Below are 26,668 nucleotides of genomic sequence, written 5' to 3' on the forward strand. Positions count from 1 at the left end.
AGATGTTATGCTCATTCCCCCAAAGATGTTTTTGCAGGCATAAAATGCATTTCAAATCTGTTAACACTGCTTGGAAAAAAGTGACAGCAATGGAGAAGACAGATTTACATACCGATATAAAGCTTTATTGATTATCATTAAAAAATCTGTCAGTTACATAGATTTGAAGAGGCAAGGTAACAACAGCTCTAGGCCAGGTTGTCTTTACAAATGCAAAGCTGTTTCTGGTTTTGTTTTTACATTATTTTACATATTTGTAGAACTAGCATTCTATTCAAAGGTAAATTAAGGTTAGTATTTTGCCCACTCATTGGGTAAGTATGTAATATGTACAAAATGGTATATAACTTTCCCTTTTGTTTTTTACTACCCCTTCATACCATCAAAACATTCGTGCTCACACAAATTTTTACTTCCCTCCACAAGACAGACTTTAAATACTGTATTTTTATTTACAGACCCACGTGTTAATTTTTTTTCAAGAGGTTACAAACCAGCTATAAAATATTCTGGCAGGTTTTACAAATTCATTCCTATTGTACAAAACTGTTAGATGAAGTTTAAGAACACACGACTTAAATAACCAATGAACTATGCACATGTTTGTACACATATAAAAACACACTTAACACTGTTTAACAGTTCTTAATGTGTTGCCCTTTTTACACAATTATATTCCAAGGCTCAATCATACAGTTTTTATACTCAGCCATTTCATTTGTGTCTATAGCAGCATCTCAGTGGTACCAGAAAACCTGCACATATATAATTAAAAACAAACATTCTAGTAATAAGCATCAGATAGAAAAAGATAACACAAACTGCTTAGAATATTCAATTAATTAAGCTAAGTGGCAACATTTTATACAACTGTAAGATGTATGAATTCTATTTATTTCAGAACACACACTATACCAGCAAAGAGTTATAACTTAAAATTCAATAGCGCACTGACAAGTGTATTATTTACACTTTGGGTGAAATGTCAGCTTTGTATCAACTCCCAGAATTGAGAGCAGAGGCAACTTACCCATTAAAATAACCACAGTGTTCTGAATAAGCAAAGCTTGGCATAAATAGTATCCCTTAGAGGAAAAAGCCCACAGTGCAATTCTAGTAGGCACTTAACACAAAGCCCCACTTTGTACCGCAAACTTTTACGTACCAGTTCTATTGCACGCTGCAGATAGTAAAATTGAACTGTGCATCTTTGTTTTATATTTTAATATGCAAGTTCCTTTAATACATTTTCATTTTTAATGTAGTTTTCATAGGGAAAATTTTCACCCTCGTTCTCTTCAAGGTTATAGGCCCATGAAAGAGACTTCTACACAAGTATCCCAAGATGGACAATTGCATGAATAAACTGATACTATGTGCAATTTGCCAGCCCAGTCCAGCACATGGAACTTCTAAGTGTGTAGCTTTTGGGTGGGAGTGAAGGCTCTAATTTCATCAACTGACTGTTCAGCAGAAGCAAGACACCTGACTCAGTCTACCCATCCTATCCCACACTTTCTTCTCTCTGAAACAGCTAATATAACGGGGGCGGGGGGGGGGGCGTGTTCAATAGTTTACATTTGACCCTAGCTATTCGAGGTACACTGTGATGGATTGGAGCCATTGTCTCTATAATTTACATAGGACTACAAAACATTTAAAGTGTATCTTATATGGGAAAAAAACAGAATATTAATCTCAAAATTAGCTACATTCACTTAAAAATGGAGCACGGAGAAGAATTCAGTCTTTCCCAGACAGCTTTGGAAGAAGTCCATTTCACATCTTTGTTTCTGGATTTTACACGTACTTTTTTGCATTTGCTATTACTGTCATTACAAAGCAAAGACCTGACACTCTACAGAAGGCACAGCTTGAAATATTAAGGAAGAATTGCTGTGTGAGACTAAAACAGTTCTTGAGCCCTTCATAAAGTTTGTAGACACATTAAATCAGAATAAAAGGAAGGACAGCCATTCCATTTCTGTGTGCGTTCCTTTATCATTTGCAAAATCAGCTGTTACCAGAATATTCAATTCAGGTAACTCTGATGAGAAAGTCTATGGTTCTGTTTGCACTACTGTAGGAAGCATGTTTATTACAAGTATCAAAAATTCTAAATGCTAACCTTGAAATGAGACAAGGGTTAAGTGGTAAGACAATAGGTAACATGGAATGACAGCAGGTATTCTGGTTTCATTTTTAGACATCTGGGGGTTGGGGAGACAGATAATAAAATAATCAGCTGCATAAAAATCCATCCATCAATGCAGGCAATTTTTCAAAATCATAAGCATCAAAGAGGTCAGTGATGCCCTCTCCTTCACCAAGGCCAAGCAAATAATCTTCATGAAGTAGAGGTGGCAGCAAGCTTACAAATGGCCCTTCAAAGCTTGAAGCAATTTGGTCCTCTGTCTGCTGCAAAAGGTTAGTTGTAGAGGCCAATGGGGAGATGGTTGTTGTAGTTACTGAACAGTCAAGAGCTCCTGAGTTGTCAGAAATCATATCTGTTACAAGAAATGCCATGATGTTATTTCAACAAAGAAAATGAAACTTTCACGTAAATGCTTTTTAATTGGATATACATCTTATTCTCCCTCCCCTCCTCCTAATTTGAAAGTAGGCTGTTATCTCTGTCGAACACTATTTCCCATCCAAATGCTCAAATGCTCTACTGACACACAAGAAGGAATGCATACATGCTCGGGTGCCCTCACAGGCAAATTCTCTGGGGTTGCATTTGCGAGCTGCAGCACTCAGCATAGAGGAAACAGCGGCAAGACTGGGTGACTATTTGGTCCTTTGGCCTTGCTAAGCAGGCTAAGGAGGCCCTCGGGCCAATTTAACAGAAAACAAATTTAAAATAAATGTGCATGACTTCCAGGGGTCCAGCAAACTGCAGTACAATTAGGAGATAATAAATTTCACACTTCTTCTAAAAATCAGGAATAAGAATGTTTCCATGTTACTCCATCTTAATGGCCAAAAGGTAAATCCAGAGTAACTGCGTTAAAAAACTAGAGAAAGGGGTGATACGAAGGTTGCACTGAAACGGCAGTGATCTTAAGTTATAAAAGTTCTGCTTAGATGAATCTGTACTAAAATGGACTAGGAATTCCACATCTTTAACACTTTTCCAACAGCAACTCCTTACAGTAATTGAGCAAGAATAATGACTTTCCAACAAGTTGTGAAATTTCATGAGCAGTGTGCATGGTGGGAAAGAGCTGTAGCCCTTCTACCCTTCCTCACACGGCATCCATGCTTATCATAACCTGCCAGCCCCCTATTCATCCTATTACACCTAAGGCAAAGGTGGAGAAAATGGAAATACAGCAGTGATGGCGAACCTTTTAGAGACCGAGTGCCCAAACTGCAACCCAAAACCCACTTATTTATCGCAAAGTGCCAGCACTGCAATAAAACCTGAATACTGAGATTTTAGTTTAGAAAAAAACAACTCACAGCCAGTCCAGGCAAATACTTATATACATCTTTGCCAGTGCACTGACCGGCCATGTGAAAGCTCAGACAAGTCGCGGCTAATGAGTCGCGGCTCGTGATGTCATTGCCTGGAGCCGCTACTCCTTTCCAAGCATGCGCATAACCCCTATGTGTGCTGTTATCCGATGCTTGGCTGCTGGGGCGATGCGGGGGCAACTTGGCTCACGTGCCAACAGAGAGGGCTCTGCATGCCCACTGCGGCACATGTACCATAGATTCGCCACCACTGCTGTACAGTATTAGAAGCAGCATCCTGGCTCTTCTGGAAATGCAGGTAGTGCCAAATAAATAACTTCCTTTCCTTCACTTGCCCATAGCCACCTCCTGGGTTGCAAGAGAGATGGTCAAAGCCCATTCCCCAAAGTTAGCTCTCTTAAACTTTTGCTGAGGAGCAGCTGCCTACCAACTTTTTGATATACGCTGGCCAAAATAATTTCAATATGGATTTTGCTCTTCTATGTCCACAAATGTTTTTGCATGGTAGGATTAATTTCTAATTCTGAATTATCCATACCCACAATCTGGACTGCCAGCTTAGGGCACCCAATACCATCTGTATGAGGCTATACTCTGTATGACAAAGTAGGGGTACATAATTTTCCCCATATGAGCCATACTACTTTACTTTAGTTCAAAGTAGTCTAGCATTCAACACATAATACATTTATAGTGCAGATGCAATGATGCCTTCACATTAACCTCTGAATATATTTGGTCATTACAAATTTTGAACAATTACCTTTGGAAATGTTTCTTGAGATATTTCCATTGTGGTCCTGATCCTGCATTTTCATTGGACTGGGGTTGTCTGTTTCTTCTGGACACAAGTAAACCTCAATAGGTCCTTGGGTGCTAGATAAGTGTATCAGCTTATTCTGCTAAGACAAAGAAAATCCTTAGCTGGCATGTCCTCTCATTCTGGATATCAGTCATCATCTCAGGACAATTCTTCAATATACTAAACAGTGAAATGCAACATCACACTGACCTGAGAAAACACTCTATGAAAACCTGCATGTTGATCAGAATTGACCAGAAAAATACAACATTAGACATGGGACTTCTGGTCTAATTTGACATACGGAATATTACCAACTCTCAACCTTACTTCTAGTGATGGGGCACAAGCAAATATTGCACTGCTTTTAATTTCCATAAAAAGCCAGTATCATAGATTCATTAGAAACAATGAATGCTAACTGCAAATACATTAGGCAAAGCATTCAGTTTCAAATGCGTAATTGTTTTTAGATAATAATCTCTAGCAAGTATGTGAGAGAATGCATACATGTCACTGAAAACATATAAGTCTCATTGTGAAATAGAACTGAAAAACTGAAGATGTCCTAAGAAGCACAGTGGAAGAGAGCCGAATTCTTCAGTCGATCGTCCAAAAAGCATACCTAATTCTATGGCTTGATAAAATCAGTAAGGGTGTCAACTGTTTTCGGTACTGTGGTACCTTGGCTCACAAACGTAATCTGTTCCATGACTCTGGTTGTGACCCAAATTGGTTGTGACCCAAGTCAAATTTCTCCATACGGTTCAATGTAAATAATGTTAATCCATTGTTAACTATTTTTTTTAATCAGAAAAATGTGAAGAAAAGTGACAAAGAACAACAAAGTAACAAAGTACAGTACAGTACAGCACAGTGGAGAACACTACCCTAGGTGGGGGGGAGGTTATTGTTTGAGGGAGAGTCCCCCTCCATAAGGACATTGAGGGATCTCTTTCAGGGGTTTCCTCTCTTCTCTGTCTCTTAGCTGCAGGGTCAATTTTGGTGAAAAATCTGTCTATAGTCACTTGTTTTTTCCTGCGCTGCATAACCCTCTGGAAATGAGAGACCACGTTATCGTTCATCAGATTCAACGCTCTGTTTGTTACAGTTATGTTGGGGTGGTGCTTCTCAAAGAAATCCTGGCACGTGTGTGCTCCTGCAGGAAAGACGGGCGCAATCTCAGCCATCTCCCTCCCCGCAACCAGCACGATCACGCCCATCTCCCCCCCCCCGAGTGGGAAGATGGCCACGATCACAGTTGCGTTTGTGCAGGAAGACATGCGTGATCACGGGTGTGCTCCTGCAGGAAAGATGGGCTCAGCACAGCACAGGGAGATGGCCACAATCGTGCTGGTTGGGAGGGGGGAGATGGCTAAGACTGCGGCCATCTTTCCTGCAGGAGCACACCCATGATCACTCATGTCTTCCCTGCACGAACGCAACTGCGACTGTGGCCATCTTCCCACTCGGGGGGGGGGGGGGGGGGGGAGATGGCTGTGATTTTGGTCGCCACCCAATGCAGAGTTTGCGACCCAAGTCAAAATTTTCATGAAATTTTTGTTTGCGACCTGATTTGGTCGTGAACCAAGGCATTTGTGAGTTGAGGTACCACTGCACTTTTGGAGTTTTTTCCCCCTTATGTTTGACCAGTGCAAAGAAAGAACATGCTATTTCCTTTTTTCGCCAAGTATAGAATTTTCTAAACATTTCAGTCAAATTTATTTCATTCTACTTCTATGCCATCCCATAACCCGAAGGTCCTCTGGGCAGCTTACAAATGCTGAAAGCAGCATATAAATACTATCAATAAAATGGATAAAACTGTTAAAAACAATAAAATTAATAAATTATTAAATCATTCCATATAATAAACATATAAAACCATATACTATGTAACCGTACACAACCAATAATTCAACAGCCAAAATTAAATAATAAATAACAAAATATAAATTAAACTAATCAAAAGCTTGTTTGAATGAAAAATTTTTTACCTGGCATCTAAAGGAAAGCAAAGCATTATATATGCTTTAATTTCCCCACCCCCAATATTTCACATCAAGTGCTTGCAGTGTATGGGGACAAAAAGTTAATACAAATTACTTTTTAAACATTTTTATTGTTTATTAAATAAAAGTAAAATAAATATGCTAAATTAGATCACCAGAGGACAAAGGTGATCAACCTAAAGCCAGGGCCAAATCCCACCTCCTGGAGTCTCTGTCTTGAGTCCTCTAGTTGGCTATTCCCCCATCCCCTAGCGCTACCCACTCCCCCATCTGCAGATCTATTACTGGTTTCCCACCTTTTACATGCCCATTATCAAGCACTGAAAGAACTCTAAGATTTAGTTGGTGATATAAGAACTGCTGGAATCCTTCAATATTTTGGGACTGCCCTTGTCATAGATTTTACCTACCACCAGAAGCCAGCCCCTGAGAGTTTCTCCCTTTGGCTGCAATTCTATACCCCTGCTCTAGGGCATTCATGCAAATTAACCTAATTTCCACAAAAAAATCAAATTCCAAATTTTCTGGGGGGGGGGAACTATTACTACCAAATAATCACAAGACTATTATAAGGCTAAAACTGTGGTTGGGGGGAGGGTGCCCCTGCACACCCTCCTTGGAGGTAAGGTAGGATGGGGGGGGGGCTAAATATAGGATTTGATGAAGTGGGAAGTGACATGATAGAAAGGTACAATATGGCACAAGGGACCAGCAATGAAAAAGCCAAAAAGGGCTAGACAGGCTGGAACGAGCAAAGGGAGACATAACATGATATAAGTGACAGAAAAAGAAAGCAATTTAGCCCATAAAATATATAACTAAGATCCAGTGATCATAAGGGAACAGCAACTTTCCAAGTTCTATAAACCAAAGGTTGAAAAGTTTTCCACTAGTTTCTTGTCACATACAAAAAATGTATTCCATCCAGTAAGCTAACAGACAGTAAAAAGACAAATGCAGATTTTGTGCATTAGCTGAAGACAGACTGGTTGACTTAAAAAAGCAAACTATACCCTTACAAGAAACATTTGGGCTGTGCAGGAAAAGAAAAAGTTCTTACCTCTACTGGGTCAGGCACTTCAAGTTTTGTTTCTGGAGGAGCCTTCACAAGTATGACAGTTTGGTCTTTAAGGCTACTAATTTCTCGAATATCTTCATACCTAACATATGCTAATGTAATCCATGTTAAAGAAACAGCCCTTCAGTCACTGAATATTAACATACTAAAGTGGATGTTTTTATGCTGTCTCCTCATCAATATACTTTAAATCTCTCTCTTCCCACTTGACATACTAATTAAAGAGGGGGGAAAGATAAGAAAGCCTGCTGCTGAAGAGCGAAACCTATGCAAGCTGAACCTGGAATGAAGAGGAAGCCATCTGTAGGAACTGGTAGGCCATGTTTTGTACTAATGAATTACAGAATATTTGCAAATGTCCTACCTTATACCAACGTATTAGTTTTCCAAGAACTATGGAAGCCCAAATAAGAGTACTACACATTCTAGTTGCACTATTAAGCAAGATATGTAGAGCTTACACACAAAGGCTGCAATCTTCTAAGCACTTACTTGGGAGTACAGCCTGCTGAACTCAATAGACAGGTACAGGATTGTGTTGACTAGATGTGCACACTGTAGTACAGTACTGTGGTTAGATGCCACTCTGGAACATCAGGAATCATCACTTAAAAGCGATATTCTTACTTGTATTTTAAATTATAATAACAATTATACCATCATGCCTGCTATTTACCACAGATGCTACCATACAATCCATCACCACTAGACAAACACCTTAAATATTTTATTTATTGAGTTTATAATTTGCCCTTAGCATACAAAGGTAACAGCAGTCAGCAAGGTGTTAGATTTCTCCAAGGAGTAATAGCCTTATCTGTTATAAAAGGATATCTCCGGTTCTCAGAATCTTCTCTTAGTAGCTTAAGGTCATGGGAACAGCTTTGTATCAAATCATCCAATTTCTTCTCTTCTTGGTTGAGTTCTGCTACCTCCTTAGACAAGCCTTGACAGTGTGCCAACATACCCCCAAAATCAGATAGACTGCAGCCCCTTCAAAACAAATAAGTAGTTATTTCACAACAAATTCTAATGTTCCATAATCCAATATAATGAGGAGTTTCTTGCAAAACCTCATTCAACTGTTCAATACTGGTACTCAAGGTTTTGGCTAGCAACATGATCTAAAAAATTAATGCTCATCAAAATATATTATCAAAACAGGTGACGAAAGAAGATTGCTTTTTAGAAACGTTGTTTGTCTTTAGTTTCTACATATACCAAGGGACTTTCACATTCTGCCTGCCATTCTTTCATTCCTTCTTTTGGAAGAACAGCCTTACCTGATCTGGGAGGATAAGCATTCGCTAATGCTGCTCTGGCTGTAGCTTTCTTTAGGTAACAGCTCTTACAACCTGTGAAAGTGCTTTCTAGTTTTTATTTGCTTTTGTTGTTTTAAGACTGTTTGTGCATAAGTAATAAAATGTTCCATGGAATATGTAGACTTTTCACAAGTCAGAATACATTACAGGATAATCCAGTGAATGGTGGCTTTAGTTTACTTTTTTCCCCGATAACAGCACTACTGGCAGGTTGCTTCTAAGTTAATTCTAAGTGAAGCAAGACATGCCCTTTCCTATCCCAAATATGATAAAATCTGAAAGTATGGTGCAAGAATATAGAGAGCTAGGATACTTACATCCACTGAATGTTGTTTTTGGATTTTTTCTTAATGAGGTGGATGCCTTCCAAGACATTGGTGATATCATAAATCCTTCTTTTTTGTACCTTAAGGACTTCTGCTGCTTTGTTCAGATCTACAACACCATCTGGAGACTGGCTCAGCAGTTGAATAAACTTCTTTGTGAGAAGACCAAGTGATGTATCATATCGTGTCTTTTCTGAAGGAGATTTGGGAGCTTGAAAAAATATATTTCATTCTAGTTATGAACGTGGCGTAAAATTTCATTTAAAAAAACTTCTATTAAGTCATCTTTGTGTTGCATTAACACTCACACTTCTAATTCAACATTATACATCATGGAGTAACATAGCTTGCAAATTTCTATGGCTTGTCTTGAAGCACGTTAATTATTCAGATTTCACAGCATAGTATACTGGGCATGGTTTTAGTCCCTCCTCTGCACATAATAATAATGTTCCTTTCAGAACTAGGCTCTGAACTATTCACAGAACTCAAGCTGAAGTTGTGTGAGTGGCCAAAAGAAAAGAAAGTAAAAGTGCTATTTGAGTTTGCAGCACTGACACTGGCGGATAATAAAGAAAAAGGTAACAGCCTAGTCAAAAATAAGGACAAAAAAAGAGAATAGTGAAATGGAAGAGCAAGACAGATGACAGGAAGACCAATTAAAAGCTGGAGAATCTCTGGTCCACTATCTTGCAACAACTTCTGCCAAATTAAATTCATCTCAGTAGTCCTAAACTAGGTTTCTGCAGAGAGCTCTCACACATATTGCATAAATAAAATATATTATGAATAAATTGAAGGTATATAGTTAGCATATGTAAAATAAGTGTGTTTGAAGATGTTTCATGCCCTGTGTTTTGCTTTCTAAGTTTCAGTTCATAAATAAGAGATGTTCCCAAAGCTGTTCTTACACAGTATTACTTTAGGACAATCCTATGATCAGTTATGAACAATGCCTATATGCTCTTTGACTATCATGCAGCATAACAATTTCTAAACTAATTTTTAGAAAGTATGACACTGGAAGTTGGGAATGTCAAGAGGATTATTATGTGTAAGAAATTAAATCTCATGAGTCAAATTTCATCTCAATCTTTTAAAAACACATTTCCTGTCCTTATTGTTGAATGCTTTGAAAATATAAATAGAATTAGACTAAGAAGTTCAAGCTAAGCCTCCAAAACTTGGTAAGATGCATGGGCCTGCCTCTCACTTCCACCCAGTCAGCCACTCCTACTAAGGTCTCCGTGGCCTTTTTTATCCCCTCTGCCTTCTTTTCAACCCTGCAACTTGGAAGCAAAAATATGCATAGTAGATATGCATTGTACACATTGTAGATACTCAGAGGAGAATATCAATATTCCTGGCACAGAAATCATTTCACTTTGTCATACTGTTCACAGTACTGGTTATGAGGTAACAACACACTAATCAACAGTTGAGTCTAATGAGACTCATTACTGGGTTCCCATGACACTGGAAATTTCTACTCATGATGTGTTGTTGTGTTGTGTGAACTCAGGGTGGTTTATTCAGAAGAAAACAATCCATGGAGTAGTTGTACTTAGGACAAACACAGACAAGTGATCCCATCACTGTTATATGGAATCAAGTGCCCAATTCTTGTAAACCACAGCAGCAAAAATACTCTTGCTACTTTTGCCATGGTGTTTCTCAGTAACCACCAGTGCCAGAGCAGGCATTGGCTCCCGCTGCTCCTCACCATGATTGTAAGCTGTTTAAGACATGCCTTTTCTTTTAATCCTTCTCATCCCTGCAAGAGTTCACATAAGCTGTTTATTTTTTAAAAAAGCTGGTAACAATGGGCAGTCCCTCCAAGGTGGCAGTGGGGCACTAGCTGTCAAAAGTGGGATTATGAAAGCCAGTTTGCGACCTCCTGAAAAAGGGGCATGAAGAAAAAGAGCCACAACGAGCAGGACAGTATATCACACTCAGAGCAGGAAAGAGATGAACAACTCATTCCACTCATGGTATTGCCTGGAAAGGAGAGGGGCAACAACGCACAGTGCCTGACCATCTGTTAGGCTCACTATTGGTTGTTTGCATGACAAGCAAATATGCCCTATATTTAGCTTCTTCTCACATACATAGGATAAGAGAGGAAGTACTGTGACACCAGAGCTCATATTTTTGTTTGATTAAAATTAACTGAGAGGAGTACACTGGATACTTTTCCTGCATATATGCTGTTTAATTGCAAGGAAGGGGGACTTCCTCTTCATTTAAGACTGAAAATTAAGAAGTTTCAAAAGTTCTGAAGTTTCAGAAGCCCTTTGAAATATATTTAATTAAAAGATTCCTTACTTTTTGGACTATCTGGACTTCTCGTTGCAGCTCTCCCTTTTCCCTTTGGTGTTCTTAATCCTTGAGCTATAAACTGCGGTCCACTTTCTCCTAGTTCCAGTCTTCTCTTGGCCTGTATAAGCAGAGTTATTATTCATTTATTTCATGCCCATGCTGCCCATATTCAATGTTCTCTGGGCGGTTTACAAAGTATAGGAAGACCCCCATATCTGCAGAGGATAAGTTCCAAGCCCCCCAGCAGATGCCTAAAAGCCTGGGTAGTAGTGAATGCTACATTTGCAGGGTTAGGGGCACAGCTCCCCTGCAAAAGTGGAGAAAATGAAAATACTTTTACAGCAGCGATGGCGAACCTTTTAGAGACCGAGTGCCCAAACTGCAACCCAAAACCCACTTATTCATTGCAAAGTGCCAACACTGCAATAAAACCTGAATACTGAGGTTTTAGTTTAGAAAAAACAACTCACAGCCAGGCCAAGCAAATATATATATATCCTTGCCAGCACGCTGATGGACCATGTGAAAGCTCGGACGAGTTGCGGCTCGTGACATCATCGCCTGGCACTGCTACTGCTTTCTGAACATGTACATGGCCCCTATGGCCCCTGTTATCCTATGTTTGGCTGCTGTGGTGCTGCTGGGGCAACTTGGCCCATGTGCCAACAGAGAGGGATTTGTGTGCCCGCTGCAGCATGAGTGTCATAGGTTTGCCACACTGCTCTAGAGTCTTTGCACCACTGAGACACAAAGCACATAAGGCTTGCTAGTAATGAGAGAATGAATATGGCATCCCCAAACAAACTACATAGTTCCCTAGAAATATTTGCAGTTTTGTGGGGGTCCTGAGACCCTAACCCCCACAAATTTGGAGGGCTGACAGTCAACGCTGAAGCCACAGTAACTGAGATAGCAGATATAGGAGTCCTGTATAAAAACAATAAAAAGTTCTTGTGCAGAGTGAAATCAAACATTTATGATCAAAATTCAGCTTTACAAAAACCTAGAAATTAAAATGGTCAGGAATTCAGCCAGAAAATTAATGATCCTTAACTAATTTCCTAAGTACCTGTTGATAACAATTTTACCTTGTTACTGATACCTAAGAAAAATGCTATCTTTTAATGGCATTTCAGTTGGCACAGGAGTTCTTGCATGCTTTTAGCTGAAAGCTTGCATTCTCCTGCATTGATTAGGGCATGCAACTGACAGCCTGAGGCCATGATCTGGCCCACCACACAGTCTATGATCACAAAGGTTTCCCCCTCCTCCTCATTATGCAGCTCAGCGATTTTCTCCCATACAAGCAAAGACAAAGGAGAAGAGTTCACTAACTTCTCCTTTCCCAGTTGCACAATAAGACAGATTTTGGAAAGGCCCTCTAAGTCTATGAACATGACTGGCCTTTCTCTTGCTTCCCAAATAGAACTCAGCAGCTGAAATGTATAGTAGGTAAAAAAAAAAAAAAAACCATAATTTTGTTACAGTGCATTCTGACCAAGTTATTTGGCCAGAACTGATGAGGCTTTTTGGAAGCACTCAAATTGCTTCTGTTGAATTCTTCATCCAAATATACTGCTTCCTGGTATGCCACACCAGGCCTCTTCTGCAATGAGATAGTTAAAACCTCACATGTGGCAGATACAGATAAAACTCTGTGGCATCTTATAGATGTAGTTGCTGTCTTTAGTGTTATTTCCAGAGTATGCAAGTGCAGTTATTTTGCTAAGCAGTATTATCAAAATACAAAAGAGTATCTGTGTATAACATAGTTAAAAAATTGTACTGGCTAGATAAGAATAGCAGCAGTGCTGTAACTAGCCACATTTGATATGGCACCCTGCACCACATCTATACAACTCTATGGTTAGTTGTGTTTTACTTGCTTTATTTTATATGACATTGCATCAACTAGAAAAATCCTTTAGGGAGATTCAGACATATGGTGGCCTATATTTAGTAAGGGGTCAGATTTGATTCTGTAAAGGACCCCCCCCACACACACACACACACAATATGAACAAGTGTAGCGTACTATAAAGCCACATTCAACCAGTACAGGACATGTCAAAAAGAATTCACGTGTTCATTAATGTATGACCAGTGTAGCGCAACACAAACATGCCAAATGTACAAAAAGCAATAAACATACTGAAGCCTGGTGGCCAGAAACACAATAAAATTATATTCTGGTTATAAGGAACTCTAGCTTTTCAGTTTGACCTGGATTAGATATATATTAGCTAAGAGTTGAATCCAGCAGTAGTGCTCCTTCACTAGAGAGCAACTGTTAGCAGAAAGGATTTCCCCTCTCCACTGTCGCACCCAGCACTCTTTCCACATTCTCTGCTCTGCAGGGTTGGAGAACTCTCCAGAGAAGAGTTGGGGTTTGCATAAGAGGGTACCAGGAGCGAAGACGGGAGTTCCACTGTGCATGTGGACTTCCACTAACGCAACATTGGCACCAAGTATAAAAGTTTCCTGTAGAGCTGAGTAGAAAAGGAAGAGCACTGCCTTCAAATGCCACCAAAACTTTCCCCATAGTTTACTTTCTTGTCGCCCTACCTGAGACAGCTCCAATCTTGTCACTTCCATCAAAATTATTGTGGAAAATGGATAAAGAAAAAATCAGCATGTGTTGTCAGATTCAGTTCCTCCCATCTCTGCAGAAAATGGGGCTCTCAGACTTCTAGACATGTGGCCTGCAATTGTAAACAGCCACTGCCAGCACTCAGCTACACATAACAAGGGTAAGACTTGGCATAAAAGCAGGTCTTTATACCTTAATAGGTGGCAGTCCACACTGACTGATCTCATTCTTTTAGTTTTCTTTTTATGAGGCCCTATAAACATTCTCACTGCAAACTCTGAACATTTTACTAAAGTGAAGGACTCAGTTGCAATACCATGCTGACAATTTACACAGCAAGCAAAAAATGCTTGTTTTAATTTTGCATACTGAAGACATACTGAAGTGAGAAACTTGCGAAGAGCACCATAAAATTTAAGCTTTTTTACAATGCTGGATATTTCTGATATAAGCAGTTAATTCAGAGAGAAATTAGTCAAATTAACAGCAAACCTCTCTATCCATAACACTGTCAACTCAAACATTGACAGGAGAATATAATTATGAGAAAAGCATTTTGGGCAAATTCACTAGCTATCTGGACACAAAGGTCAAGAAAGGGCTGAATTTCTACTGGTGAATTTAAAGAAACATGCGCCCAATTCTAAGCACATACCCTTGATGGGACATACATGCATTTTATGCTCATGTATATGGATCAGCACCATCTCATATAGTTGTTCCACAATCATGTTTTTCCACAATCATGTTAATCTTGAAGTAGACAAAACCTTCAAGATTTTATAGCCCTATTGAAAGACTTTATTTGACATAGCTGTTAGTTTTGCATTTAGATGACCTACTAGGAGGAAGAAGCAGTGTAAGCACTTCAGTTTTGGCGTGTGTTTTTCCAAATTTACTTTTAAACCCACACCAAGTCAAACCCTTGATCTGTTACAACCTGCCCTGAGTGATGTATGGAGGTTTAGTAGTGACTCAGTCCTTACAAACAGCACAGTCAACTTTGAATAAAATATACACATAAGCAAGTATTTTAGCAGCTACTTACTTGCTTAAAGATCTTGCCCACAACTACTCAGAAGTTCAATGCTATAAAACTTACCTGAGAAATCTATCATTGTTTGAGAAATTGGGTTGGATCCAGATTTATGCTGGATTTATGTGTTGGTGTAAGTGTACTTTCCAGCTCCCTCCTTTCCAGAACACCCCCTGCAGCCCTCCTGAGAAAGCTACAGAGACAAGAGATCATGCTGAATGGAGTGAGCTGGAGTGTGGGGCAGGATATTCCCAAATCAGGCAACTGAACTTTTCACTAACAAACCCTTCTCAGATAAGGTGTTTCCCTCTTGTGGAAAGCAGATCTTGGATCCAACCCACTGATGTCCTCTATGATGGCCAATACCATCTATCCATTACAAATTATAAAATCCAAAATGGAACACATGTAATACTGAATGTTGCATGCAACTTAAGAATGTAGCATTAGTTTTACATAGAGTTGTATAGTTTCAGTTATCTTTGGTTAACTTTCAGCCACTTACTTCAGTATTACTACCATGAATAGTATAATTTATATTCCTTGTAGTTAAGGTAAATAAACTTAACAAAATATTATTAGTGAAGACAAAGACTTCTAAGTCTTTCAACACTTTGCATTTTCAGCTAATATCCCCATACACACAAGACAGTCTCAAAACCAATATAACCTTTAAATGTGGATTTACTGCTTTTTATTAAAAGCTATAATAAACTTTGCCTTTAAAACCTGATTTTACTGTTGTTTCATAATACAAGACAAATACTCCTTAAAACATTTCTTTTCCTCGAAAAAGGCACACTTCTATTCTACCTTTCCTCCAAGGAGTTCAGGAAAGCATATACAGGTTATTTCATTTTATGCTCACCTACATTACTAGGAGCAAATAATACAGATTTGACTACAGTCACCCAGTAAGTTTGATAGCTGAAATGGGATTTGTACCAAGGTCTTTCCAGTTCATGTGTAACATTCTATGCAATCAACCACAATGTGTCATACATGAAAGCCATAAGGAGTTAGGTAGTTATTATTTTGCTAATTATAACATATATATTTACATAGAGAAAACACACCAAGCAAAAGGCTTTTGCAAGGATGGCATCATTAAATACCTGTGATATATTATTCCATTTCATTGTTATCAGTGGCAGCTGCTGCATTACTGACATATGTTCTATTTAGAAGTAGAATCCTTAAAATATATTACCAATGCAGTGTGTGTAGTGTTCAAGAATGCTGGATTCTAGTTCTGATCAGCCATGAACCATACTTGGTACCTTTGGACTCTCAGCCTAATATACATCACATGGTTGATATTGTGAGGAAATATTCAGCATAGCAGAACCTTGTAAGCTGCCCTGGGCCCTTTGAAGAGGTAAAAAGGTAGGAGACATATGTAATATAATGATAACATGTTTTAACAGCTCTTAACAATTTAGACAACCCAAAGAGTTGAATGAAATGCCACTGTGCAGTTGGTAAAACCCATTAAGTTGCTCCTGAAAGTTAGAGGAACTTTGCAAACTGCCAACACAATAAGCTATTATGAAAAGAACTGAAGCCACCGTGTATGCATAGAAGCTTTGTGCACACCTAGTGAGTTCCTTGGATCCTGTCCTAATAGTTACCTCTAAAATACTTAAATACTTCTAAATGCCTAAATATATAAATAGTATCTTTTCTCCTTAAGCACTGAAAGCCAACATCCTGAAGGAAGTTTCAAAATATAGTTAGGCACTGATACCTTCCATGGGGTGTCAACGCTTAACAAAACTCAATGCACCTAAAATGGCTCCTGAAATATGAGAGAAGCCATTTTAAGTACATAACATTTTCAAAAACCATCCAGTTGTCCCCAGAAATCATGCAACCTAGCACTTACAGCTGTACTAGGATGACTCAAATTGAAATCCTGATTCTCCACTGCCAGTTTCACAGCAAACTCTTATGTGAATCTACTCAAGAGGTTTATATAGCCTTAGACAGTTCTCTGAAAAAAAAGTATTTGAAAGTCATGTAGAACTCAAAACAGTATTTTATTCTCTCCAAGATGAACCTTTGAAAAAAATTGTGACAGTATTTCGTATGGGCTCCAGTTTCCCATTTCTTGTATTCACATGTCACAAAATGAATGCCAATAAACAGAGTAGGGGAAGTTATGGGGGAAAAGGGTATTGTTTCTTAAATCAAACATTTGGTATTAAATACTTTTTTGGCATGACCTAAATACTGCAAAGACAAAGGAATGATAAATATATATTATAAACTAATTCTCCCCTTTTCCTGTGAATTTCCCTCATGTCAAGTGACTTTTTTAAATTTAAAGCACAGATTTTGGGTCATCTCTTGATGCACTGCACTAAAGATCTTTAAACAACAATAAAATGAAGTGGAAGGCAAGTATTTCAGCCAGAAATTCAGCTACTAAGACATATAGGAGAGACTCTTTATTTTAACCTTGAGAGTTAATTTCAAAAATAATAAGGATATACTAATATTGAAGGGGAGGCATCTGTATCAGTTCTAACTATCAATTCTAAGCCTAAAACTCAAGTTTCCTTTAATTAAATATAAATCAATTGCTACAGTTTTTAAGAATGGCACAGACCACATTTGCTAATGATCCAGAATGAAACAGCACTCAAAAGTTTGGTACAATAATAATATGAAAGAACACTGGGTACAGTTTTAGCTTTTGCATATTATTCAACTGCACCAGTGCAAGTTATGCTACCTATAGGTCATCAACTTGTTATGTACAACCATACTGCCTGTTAGCTGACTTCACAACTTTACTAGCATATACACAGAATCTCAAAATGCAAGCTTTTTGAATGGTTTTAGACTGGAACTAAGCACAGTGTGGACTGAACACCTAAATGTGAAATGGTACTTCAATGAAGCTTTGCATTTTGAAAAGATGCACTGAACTCCCATACCAACAAAGACCAACAATTGGAAGCAGGTCAGTAATGTACTGTGTATTCCAGTACTGCCTTTAATACAAACCACATTTTTGTTGTGAAAGTCTTGCACATGTATCTACCATATTCAACTTAAAACAGATGAATGGATTAAAACAGAGACGAACACTTCTGAAGCTTTTGATTTAGTGTACTGTTGAGATTAAAGAAGCAATCTAGCAATGGATTCCGAGTATACGTGTATTTGGCAGTTTATTTAGATTTTAAAACTTAGCACAAGAAATGGACATAGGATTAACATGTTATTAATGTAGCATCCTTCTTGGAAAGTGTGGAGGAGAAAGAACTCAGGAGCCTCAATACTTTAGCTTTTCTCCTTTCCTTGCACTACTAGCGCTGCAGCATGCCCTCCCCACAACCTATTTCATAACTGGTTCTGGGATCTAAAAGTATACAAGGACTCAAAACATTTATCCAACCATTTAAGATGAACTTAAATATAAACATTAGTTTGGAATCAATGGGTCTTCCTGGATAATTTGGTCAGGACACAGTGCACTGAGCTCTTCCCCTTACACTTTCTACTCTAGTTGTCTATTATTTCTAAAGGGTATAATTCATTTGACTTTATCCATCTTAGCTGGTACTGGCCTTAGATATATTTAGAAATAGTGGAGGACAATCGCACTCTTTCTTACATATGCTTACATACATCTTACAAGGTCAGCACTAGTTAAACTGTTGTGCTAGGCCAGCCTTCATCAACTCGGGGCTGTTCAGATATTTTTCAAACAAACTCTCGTCAGTCTCAGCCGGCAAAATCAATAGTCAGAAATACTGGAAGCTGCGATCCAAAACATATGGACAGCACCACAAAGTTTAGGGGCCATAACGTTATGGGATGGCCTAGGGCCTGCCACTCTCCCTCAGACCAACATACCTCATTTAGTTGCTGTGCAGATACAATTGTGGCAAAAGCAATGTATTCTCCTATGTGCTCCAGGGAGAAAAGGTAGCGTTAAAAGATAAAACAATAACTAAAAAAATAAATTAACAGTGTACCAGATCAACCTTATCATTTGGCAAATATTCCTTTGCACAAAGTCATTCTAGCAACTAAATCAAGGTGCACTTGTTCTGCAGTATAGCTTGAGAGTATATAACACAATTCAATGTACAGATCCTTCAGACATAAGAACCTTAACCTGCCCACGCACCCCCATCACCAAGTCACCCAAGACTGTGTGGGTTTATAATCTAACCCAACAGCAATGGACAGGCTTTTCAGATGAAGAGTACAAGAAAATCACTTCCAAAAAAACCCTTTAAATAAATAGTGACTGAGTTTGCATGCCACAACAGCCCATGTGGATAGCTACCTATGACGGATGCTGTTACATGGATCGGAACAGATTCTGGCAAAGTGATTTTTTGGAGGACAAGAACCCATACAAAGTAATACGGATTGGTGCGCCTGCTCTGGGTTGTCATGTTTTCTGAAATGGGATGACCAACCCAATTATGATCACCAGGAACCAATGATGATTACAGAACTGCTTGGCAAGAGCAGCAAAAATGTTTGCCAGGTGGTCCCCAAGCAACTGCCACTGCCAGTCACCCCAAAAGTACCGGCGGAGGAAGCAGGTGGCATTAGCTTCCCCCACTCCTCACCATAATCAAACCATTTTGAGCTCACTGCAGCTTTTCTGCAGCTTCATTTCCTACATCTTTTGTGATTCCTATTTGAAACTATGGATAGTCATTTCAAAGTGCCCCAGTGGCACCTTGGAAGAGTTACCCATAACTGCCAAACGTTTGTTTTAATTCCCTTCTTATTTCTGCAAATATTTGTGGAAATTGTTATTTTAAAAAATCTATGCTTGAATGACTGTAAGACCTAGCTGGGCAATATGCTGTAGAAGTCCAACCAGTATCCACCTGAAGCATTGCCCTACAGAAGCTACAGGTAAATTTAGTTCTCCATTTGCTTCCATCTCACAGCTGGCCAAAGGTAAGCTGTCAAATGATACCAAAAGTGCATGTGCTCAAAAAAGGGAGTGGATTGTTCACTCTCCTTATGCCAAGTCCCTCATGCTTCTTTCTTTGTGAGGAAGAATCATCTGCCTTACGGGTGCCCTCACATTTGTACTTATTCCCAAGATTCTACTAACATGGAAACATGTAAAAGTGGAAACCGATCCATTTACAAAGCAGTTACCTTCAACAGCTGCCAAAGGTAAAGCTTCATTGTTGAGTGGTATTTAGAAAGGTCTAAAAAATGGGGGTTAGAATCCTGCTAAGGTATATAGAGTCTATATACCAGGCCAGAGTTGCAAAAGTGTGGGTAAACAAATAAAAAATTGGCAGCCATGGACAACACCTCCAAGGTGCTGCTAAGACACTTTGAAGAGTCTGCCTGGAGCTTTCAGAATGGGGATTACAAAATCCAACTTAGCAGCCAGCTTTCATGATCACAAGAAAAAAAACTTTTAAAGTGCAAAAAATCAATGGAGCATCAGGAACAGTTCACAATCACAGTAAACCTGATTGTCTATCTGGTGCACCATTGTCTGTTCACATGACAACCAACTCACAGTGGCGTATTGTCATGGTGGATTGTCACCAATGTGTGCATTGCCTTTCCTCAGCTCTGCTTAACTCAAAACCCAGGGTCATACTTACAATAACAATATACACAATCTGCTCAGTTCTCAAGCTCTCCAATGGTCAAGAGCACAACAGTCAAAAGGAAAACAAGTATATAAACTCACTTTAAAAGATGAAAGAACTCTCCAAAGGCTTTTCAATAAGAAAAGAGAAGTTCATGACCAAAACAAGAAGTCTGCATTATATTAAAATTATTCAGAGCAGAAAAAAGCAAAACATTTCATGATGATCAACTGAAAAATATGGTCTTAAGGATCTATCACAACACATAGCTATCTTTCTGAGTGGGAAGCATCATGCATGTCCATTGCCCTGAGCACAATCCTATGCATGTTTAGAAGGCAAAAAGCCTTACAAATTCTAGTATGCTCAGTCACCATACAGAAGATAGCGCCTTAATTTGTTCAGATGTCAGAACAGCCCAATACATATATTCCATTCCCAAGTTAAAATTTCATCTAGCATTTCAAAACAGTTTTTATGAGTTCAAACAGAAGGATATTGATAGTGTCCAATTTGTATACCATTTCCATCACTCTCTGCATCTCAAATTATTAATGGATTTAATTTATTTAATTTATTTAAAACTTTTTATATGCTGTCCCTTATGCATGGCATCTCAGGAGAGCTTACAATCCTTAAATTCAAAATACTATAAAACAAACCATATCTATATAATAAACAACATAAATTTAAATCAAAATCAAAAGTGACTGTTAAAACGTAAAGTGCTGCTTCTTGGCAAGTTACTTTTTTAGAGATGCTGTTTTTCCACCAACATTTCAGTTCCATTCAGTAACAGTGCTCCCGTTAGCTACTATATGAAAATGGCAAGTCATTATTCTGTTCCTTGGAATTCCACATATAATTTAGGGGTGGAAATGGAAACACTGAATTCCGGGGAAAGGCATGACATTCATTAAATCCCATCTCTCATTTCACACGTATATTGAAATATGGTCACTATCAATATCTTCATATGTTAATATTGTTGAAGGACCTACAGAGCTCAACAAGGGATTTATCTCTTAAAGGGGGGCATCTATGATTGGTATCTCCACCTCATCAAGGCCAAATAAGGACACTAATTTAAGAGCAACGTACCCCAATCACAATGATAGCCTCACTACATGTCAGTTCGACAATTTAATTAAAGGTTATTAAGTCCCATCAATCTAAATAGTGCTTGAATACAACTAACTTTCACTGAACCGGGGCCAGCATTTGACAAAGTTTGTGATACAAACAGCTCTTTCAATTAATTCTAGCTTTCTTTTGAAGTCACTTTAGATGTAACATTTTTAGAACATGTAGTTGTCACCTTCTTCCACCTCAAGATCAGAATGTAAGCAAAACTGGAGTTATATCTCATTTCCAACTCACCCCTTAACAGATGCCTTATTTGGGTTGCTATATAATCCTACTTCACAGTCCCTCAACACACCTTTCAGACTTCTAGCCATATTTAAGAGTGCATAAGGCTAAAACACCACAACTTGTTCTTCTTAAGCAGCTCCATTCCAATTGCTGGCAGAGAATTAAGCTTCTATAAAGAATAATAATCTTCTCTGCCATCACAGATCTAAGAGATACTTAGTACTGAAAACTCTTTTAACTGGGCAATGGTTAGGTTGAATTGCCCCAGATACTTAATCATTAACTTTCAGACCTCTCAGCTCTTAATCATTCTGGCAGAGATCTTAGATCTATCTATCCAACCTATACAAGGGTTACCAATGAGCAAAAACCATACTCCTGACTAAAATTATCTTTAAGAAGCCATTATAGCAATAAAATTCCTTTTTCTGTAGGTTTTCAGGAATTATACACCAGATTAATATATACCTGAACATAGCCACTTGCTTGATGGTCCACAAGTATCATTTCCAACAAAGTAGCTTCTACAAAATGTAAGAGATAGCATCCTGCCCCAACTTTTAGGTTGTCAGTGTGCTACAAACTACTAATATGTGTATGCATGCGCAAGCGGGTTTTTTCAGCATCTTGACTACTATCTGCAGATAATGTTACCTAGCATTCATTTTTCCCCACTACCTTTAAGCTAGAAAGCAATGCAAACTGCTAACAGTTATATGTATTTTCAATTCAAGAAATATAAACTATGCCTGTAACTAGCTATCTAGTTTAAAATTTGAAATTATCACAGGCCTTTGACCAAATTCATCATTACCTAAACACTGAAATATATTTAGGCATAACTACTTGCACCAGAACAGGGAACCACATTCAAATATGCATTCCATTATAGTACTGTACTGGAATTAGATGGCATCCACATTCAGTGTGAATTCCAACACTTGTATGCCCAGTTCCTAATCCAGAAAATAAGTAGAGCTGTCTACTTCTGTATGTGGTTGTCCACAGACTGATAAGTGTGTAAATTTACAAATGCTTTTTCTAGCATCTGTACATTTGCATAAAGTCAGCTCTCACCAAAGAGTACAAAAAGGTAAATCAGAGTAGAATATTTCCTAATATACACTGAGTGGCATTAATACACATGTAAAGAACCAGACACTGAAACAATGCCCTAGTGGCATCTGTAAAAGACACACCTGGTTTTATCATGATTTGCTTTATTGTGCTTCATAGATATTGAGGGGGTTTCTTTTTACAAACTGAAGGTTTGTAAAAACCCTGCGTCCAGCAAGTCTATCAATGCCATTTTTCCAACAGCATTTGCTCACCTTGTGTCTCTTGTGCCACATTTTGGTAATTCTCACAATATTTTAAACTTTTTCATCGTTATTATATTTGTTATGGTGATCTGTCATCTGTCATCTTTGATGTTGCTATTGTAATTGGGGTTTTTTTTGGGGTGGGGGGGTCATGGACCACACCCATATAAAACAGTGCACTTAAAACTTGTGGTATTTTTAGACAATCCTATTGCCCACTCCACAAACTACAGTATAATGTAAACATAACTTTTATATGCACTGGAAAACAAAAATAATAATAATGTGACTCACTTTATTACAATATTTGCTTTATTGTGGTGGTCTGGAACTGAACCCACAATATCTTTTATGTATGCCAGTATATTAGTTGATATTACTTTGCATTACATTGGCTTACAAGCTAAAGTCTTCAGCAATACAGAGGGGTGCCCAATGTGGGAAAGTCTGAGAACTGTTCAAGAATGTCACTACAAAAATTGCCTAATAGTATTACAGTGGCCTCTATATAGTTATTCCACAGGGATTAGTAACTGCTGCCTATGACAAATTATCAGCAATGCACCTTGATAAACATTAGCATCTTTAGAACAAGGAACTGTACATCTTTTAACAAGTTCAAAGTGCTACACTTGTAAATGATGATATTTGGATATAAATTTATTTTCTTCAAATTAAAAGAACAAACCCATAATCCTGATATTACAAACAGATATCTTTAAGTACAAAATTACTTATCTGCTTCTTGACAGATGTGAGGTATTGTCTTTCTGAATAATATTGCTCCAATACAATTGAGAGCCAGCCTTCCTGATCCATATTTTGCTTGTATTGAGTACACTGAATATGAAAGATGATTACTTCACTTGGTTTATAAGTAAGCAGTAATAGTTTCAGGATGATGGAACAATTTACCACTGGGTATTTACTAAACACAGTGTTTATTTTGTCTTTCCCTAATTTTCAATCCTATCAGCCTGGCCATGGGCCTTCCCTCAAGTGAGTAATTACTATAGCCAAAGCAAACAAAACATATATGATCAAGTAGTCATGTTGCGGACACAAACAGTAATGGTTTAGCCTAAAAATGGTTCAGTTGCTAAATCACACAAAATATATTGTTTGAACATCTAAAAGTCAGGTACAGTGAGGCCAAAGGGGGTACAAGTCACCATTACCACCATTCCCATACACATTGCCAAGAGCCCTTCGACCCCTTTAGGATGAACCTTGCTTAGCCTTCTGACTTGAACCTATGGAAAGATTCCAAATTCAACAATACCGTATCAGAAAAGTCTTCTGAATCAAGGCCCAAGGCAGAGCAGGCGGGAAGTTCAAGACCACACCTAGTTTCCCCATTTTATTTGCGTGCCCTATTTTTGAGGCTTATGTTCCCTCACACACTTAGAGAGGGAAAATGATCCCTTTTTCCTCCCCACCCCTTGTTCTGCTGTCATCCAAACCTCGCTTTACTTCTGAACCACCAACTCCTATGACAAGTATATTTGTTGTAACAAGCAGGTATAAAAAGCCTCCAGGAAGAACTTCACAAGACACCAGGCATGGAGGGTGCAGTAACTTAATTATTCTCTAACATCCAAACCACATTCCCACAGTTCTTCATTTTAACACGACAGGGTTTTCTAACTTTAAAAAGCTCCTCTTTCCTCAGAGATTAGCCCCCTTGTTATCAGCAAAGAAATTATAATCAAATTATACTTAACAACAGAGGGAAGGGTCAGAAGAAGAAAGCAGACAAGAAAGTTTCAGCTTGAAGCCCCCCGCCTACCTAACCTCACCTACACACACACTCAGCCCAACCAAACTATCAAGTAATTTCAAATATAAAGTGGCACACACAGACAACGGTGGCCTGAAGCAGTTATCTGAACCGGCCAACTTTCAGGGACTCCTTGCTAGTGCCAGGCAGAGGCCCAAACTCAGCACAGGCAGGCAGGAAATTATGCTGAAGCGGGGGGAATGGGTAACCCCATAACGGCAATTTAAGTGGAGAAACGGGACTGAGGAAGTGGAGGGGGATACTTTTTGGGAAGCCAATAAATATCTAGCCTAATATATATCCCCCCGGGAGGGGGCGAGGCTGCCCCTGAGTGTTGCGAATCTCTGTTGGGGGGAACAAGCTATGCTTACTTAAATGGACGGCTCTTGCAGCTGGTACCTTCACAGCCCCCCCACACCGCAGGCGCTCCCCGGGCTTCCCTAACCTACCTGCTGCAGGGGCATTTCCGAGCCTAGCAGAGCCCCCGGGCAGCTCCAAGAGTTGAGAAGCAGGAAGGGCCGCGTGTAGGCGTCCGCGAGGGAGGGAGTCAGCCCCCGGCGCACGCCCTGTGGGGTCTGGGCGCTCTTCTGTGTGCTTGCCCAGGCCAGAGGAAGAATCTGGTGTGTCCCCCCTTCCCCCACTCGGATCAGCGCCCCCTCCCTGCTTCCCTCTCTCCCTCTCCCTCCTTCGCCCGGCTCCCAGTCACAGACGCGGCCTCGGCGCACGTGTGCGAAACGTCACCGCCGAGTCCGGGGGTGAAGCGAAAAAGAGACCAGTGGGACAGAGAGCCTCCCCCTTCCCCCACGGCCATGCTGCCTCTTCCGACCCCGAACCCCATCCCCGCGGGCAGGCCAGAGCCCGAGCCGCCTCCACTCGCGGCAGCACGCATGCGGACACCCCCGCGCACCCGTCCCCCAGCCCCTGGGCTACCCCAGCCCGACACATCGCTTGCAGCGCCGGCACGGCGCTCTCTTTGTTCCTGCCACCAGCAATGAGGGAGAGCGGGGAGGAAGCTGCCCCCCACTGCTCTCCTTAATTTGGAGGGCGTCTGCATGTTACCTCCCCTGGGTTGGGGTGCTCTCGCCGCCCCCTCCGCCCACCCTCCTCCTCGCCCGGCCAAGGTACAGCGGGCCAGGAGGAAGCCAGAAATAGGAGGTGGAAGAAAAGTTCGTGGCGAGAGCAGCAATCCCAGACACAAACGTCTCAGCGGCGCCCCCCCGCCAGCCTCGCCAACAGCCCCGCCGTCCCCCTGTGTGGAAGGCAGACTGTGCCCCGTCACGCACACGCACGCACACAAACGGGGAAGCAGGAATTACCGAGGATCGGCCTCCGCTTTCACTAGCGGGCTGCAGTAGTGCTGTCCGCCCGGCGGGCCCGTGAGGGGTGCAACACAGGGAGGTGGTGTCGCCGCCGGCCACGAGACTGGGCCGGGCGCCCTCCGCCACGCCACAAGCAACCCCAGGAAAGCAGGAGACCCACGGCGCCCCCAACGCGGATGCCCCGGAACTGCTGTGGATCTGGAGGAAAGCGGCGGAGGCGGCGGCGGGAGCGAAACGGGCTGGGAGGCTGACGGCGACAGCGGCGGGGGTCACTCCAGAGTCCATGGGAGGCGAGGCTGGCTGAGCGGCGA

At 40.0% G+C, this 26,668-nt stretch overlaps 1 protein-coding gene across 2 annotated transcripts; it reads right to left on the reverse strand.

Annotated features, from left to right (window-relative positions):
• Positions 1 to 103: 103 nt before the first annotated feature.
• Positions 104 to 25,634, reverse strand: E2F3 (E2F transcription factor 3). Of its 2 annotated transcripts, none has more exons than XM_044426578.1 (7): positions 25,488 to 25,634; positions 11,346 to 11,457; positions 9,012 to 9,231; positions 8,207 to 8,365; positions 7,355 to 7,469; positions 4,244 to 4,379; positions 104 to 2,507 (listed from the first exon to the last, which is right to left on the reverse strand). In XM_044426578.1, the coding sequence occupies exons 1-7, from the start codon at positions 25,500 to 25,502 to the stop codon at positions 2,242 to 2,244; spliced, it is 1,023 nt and encodes a 340-aa protein (XP_044282513.1). In that variant the 5' UTR covers positions 25,503 to 25,634; the 3' UTR covers positions 104 to 2,241. The 2 variants fall into 2 exon arrangements, with proteins under 2 accessions (XP_044282513.1, XP_044282512.1); XM_044426577.1 differs by lacking the exon at positions 25,488 to 25,634 and adding an exon at positions 13,905 to 13,997.
• Positions 25,635 to 26,668: the final 1,034 nt, after the last annotated feature.

Source organism: Varanus komodoensis, unplaced genomic scaffold (genome assembly GCF_004798865.1).
Source record: "Varanus komodoensis strain SLA01 unplaced genomic scaffold, ASM479886v1 scaffold17, whole genome shotgun sequence".
Taxonomy (NCBI): Eukaryota; Metazoa; Chordata; class Lepidosauria; order Squamata; family Varanidae; genus Varanus; species Varanus komodoensis.

Excerpts from the sequence above, each read along its gene's own strand:
- E2F3 (XM_044426577.1), bottom strand. The coding sequence starts at position 13,934 with ATGGAAGTGACAAGATTGGAGCTGTCTCAG. Across the intron at positions 8,366-9,011 it reads AAAAACAACATTCAGTGGAT|GGGCTGCAGTCTATCTGATT; the intron begins GTAAGTATCCTA and ends TTTGTTTTGAAG. Across the intron at positions 4,380-7,354 it reads AAGTGCCTGACCCAGTAGAG|AATAAGCTGATACACTTATC; the intron begins GTAAGAACTTTT and ends TTGTCTTAGCAG.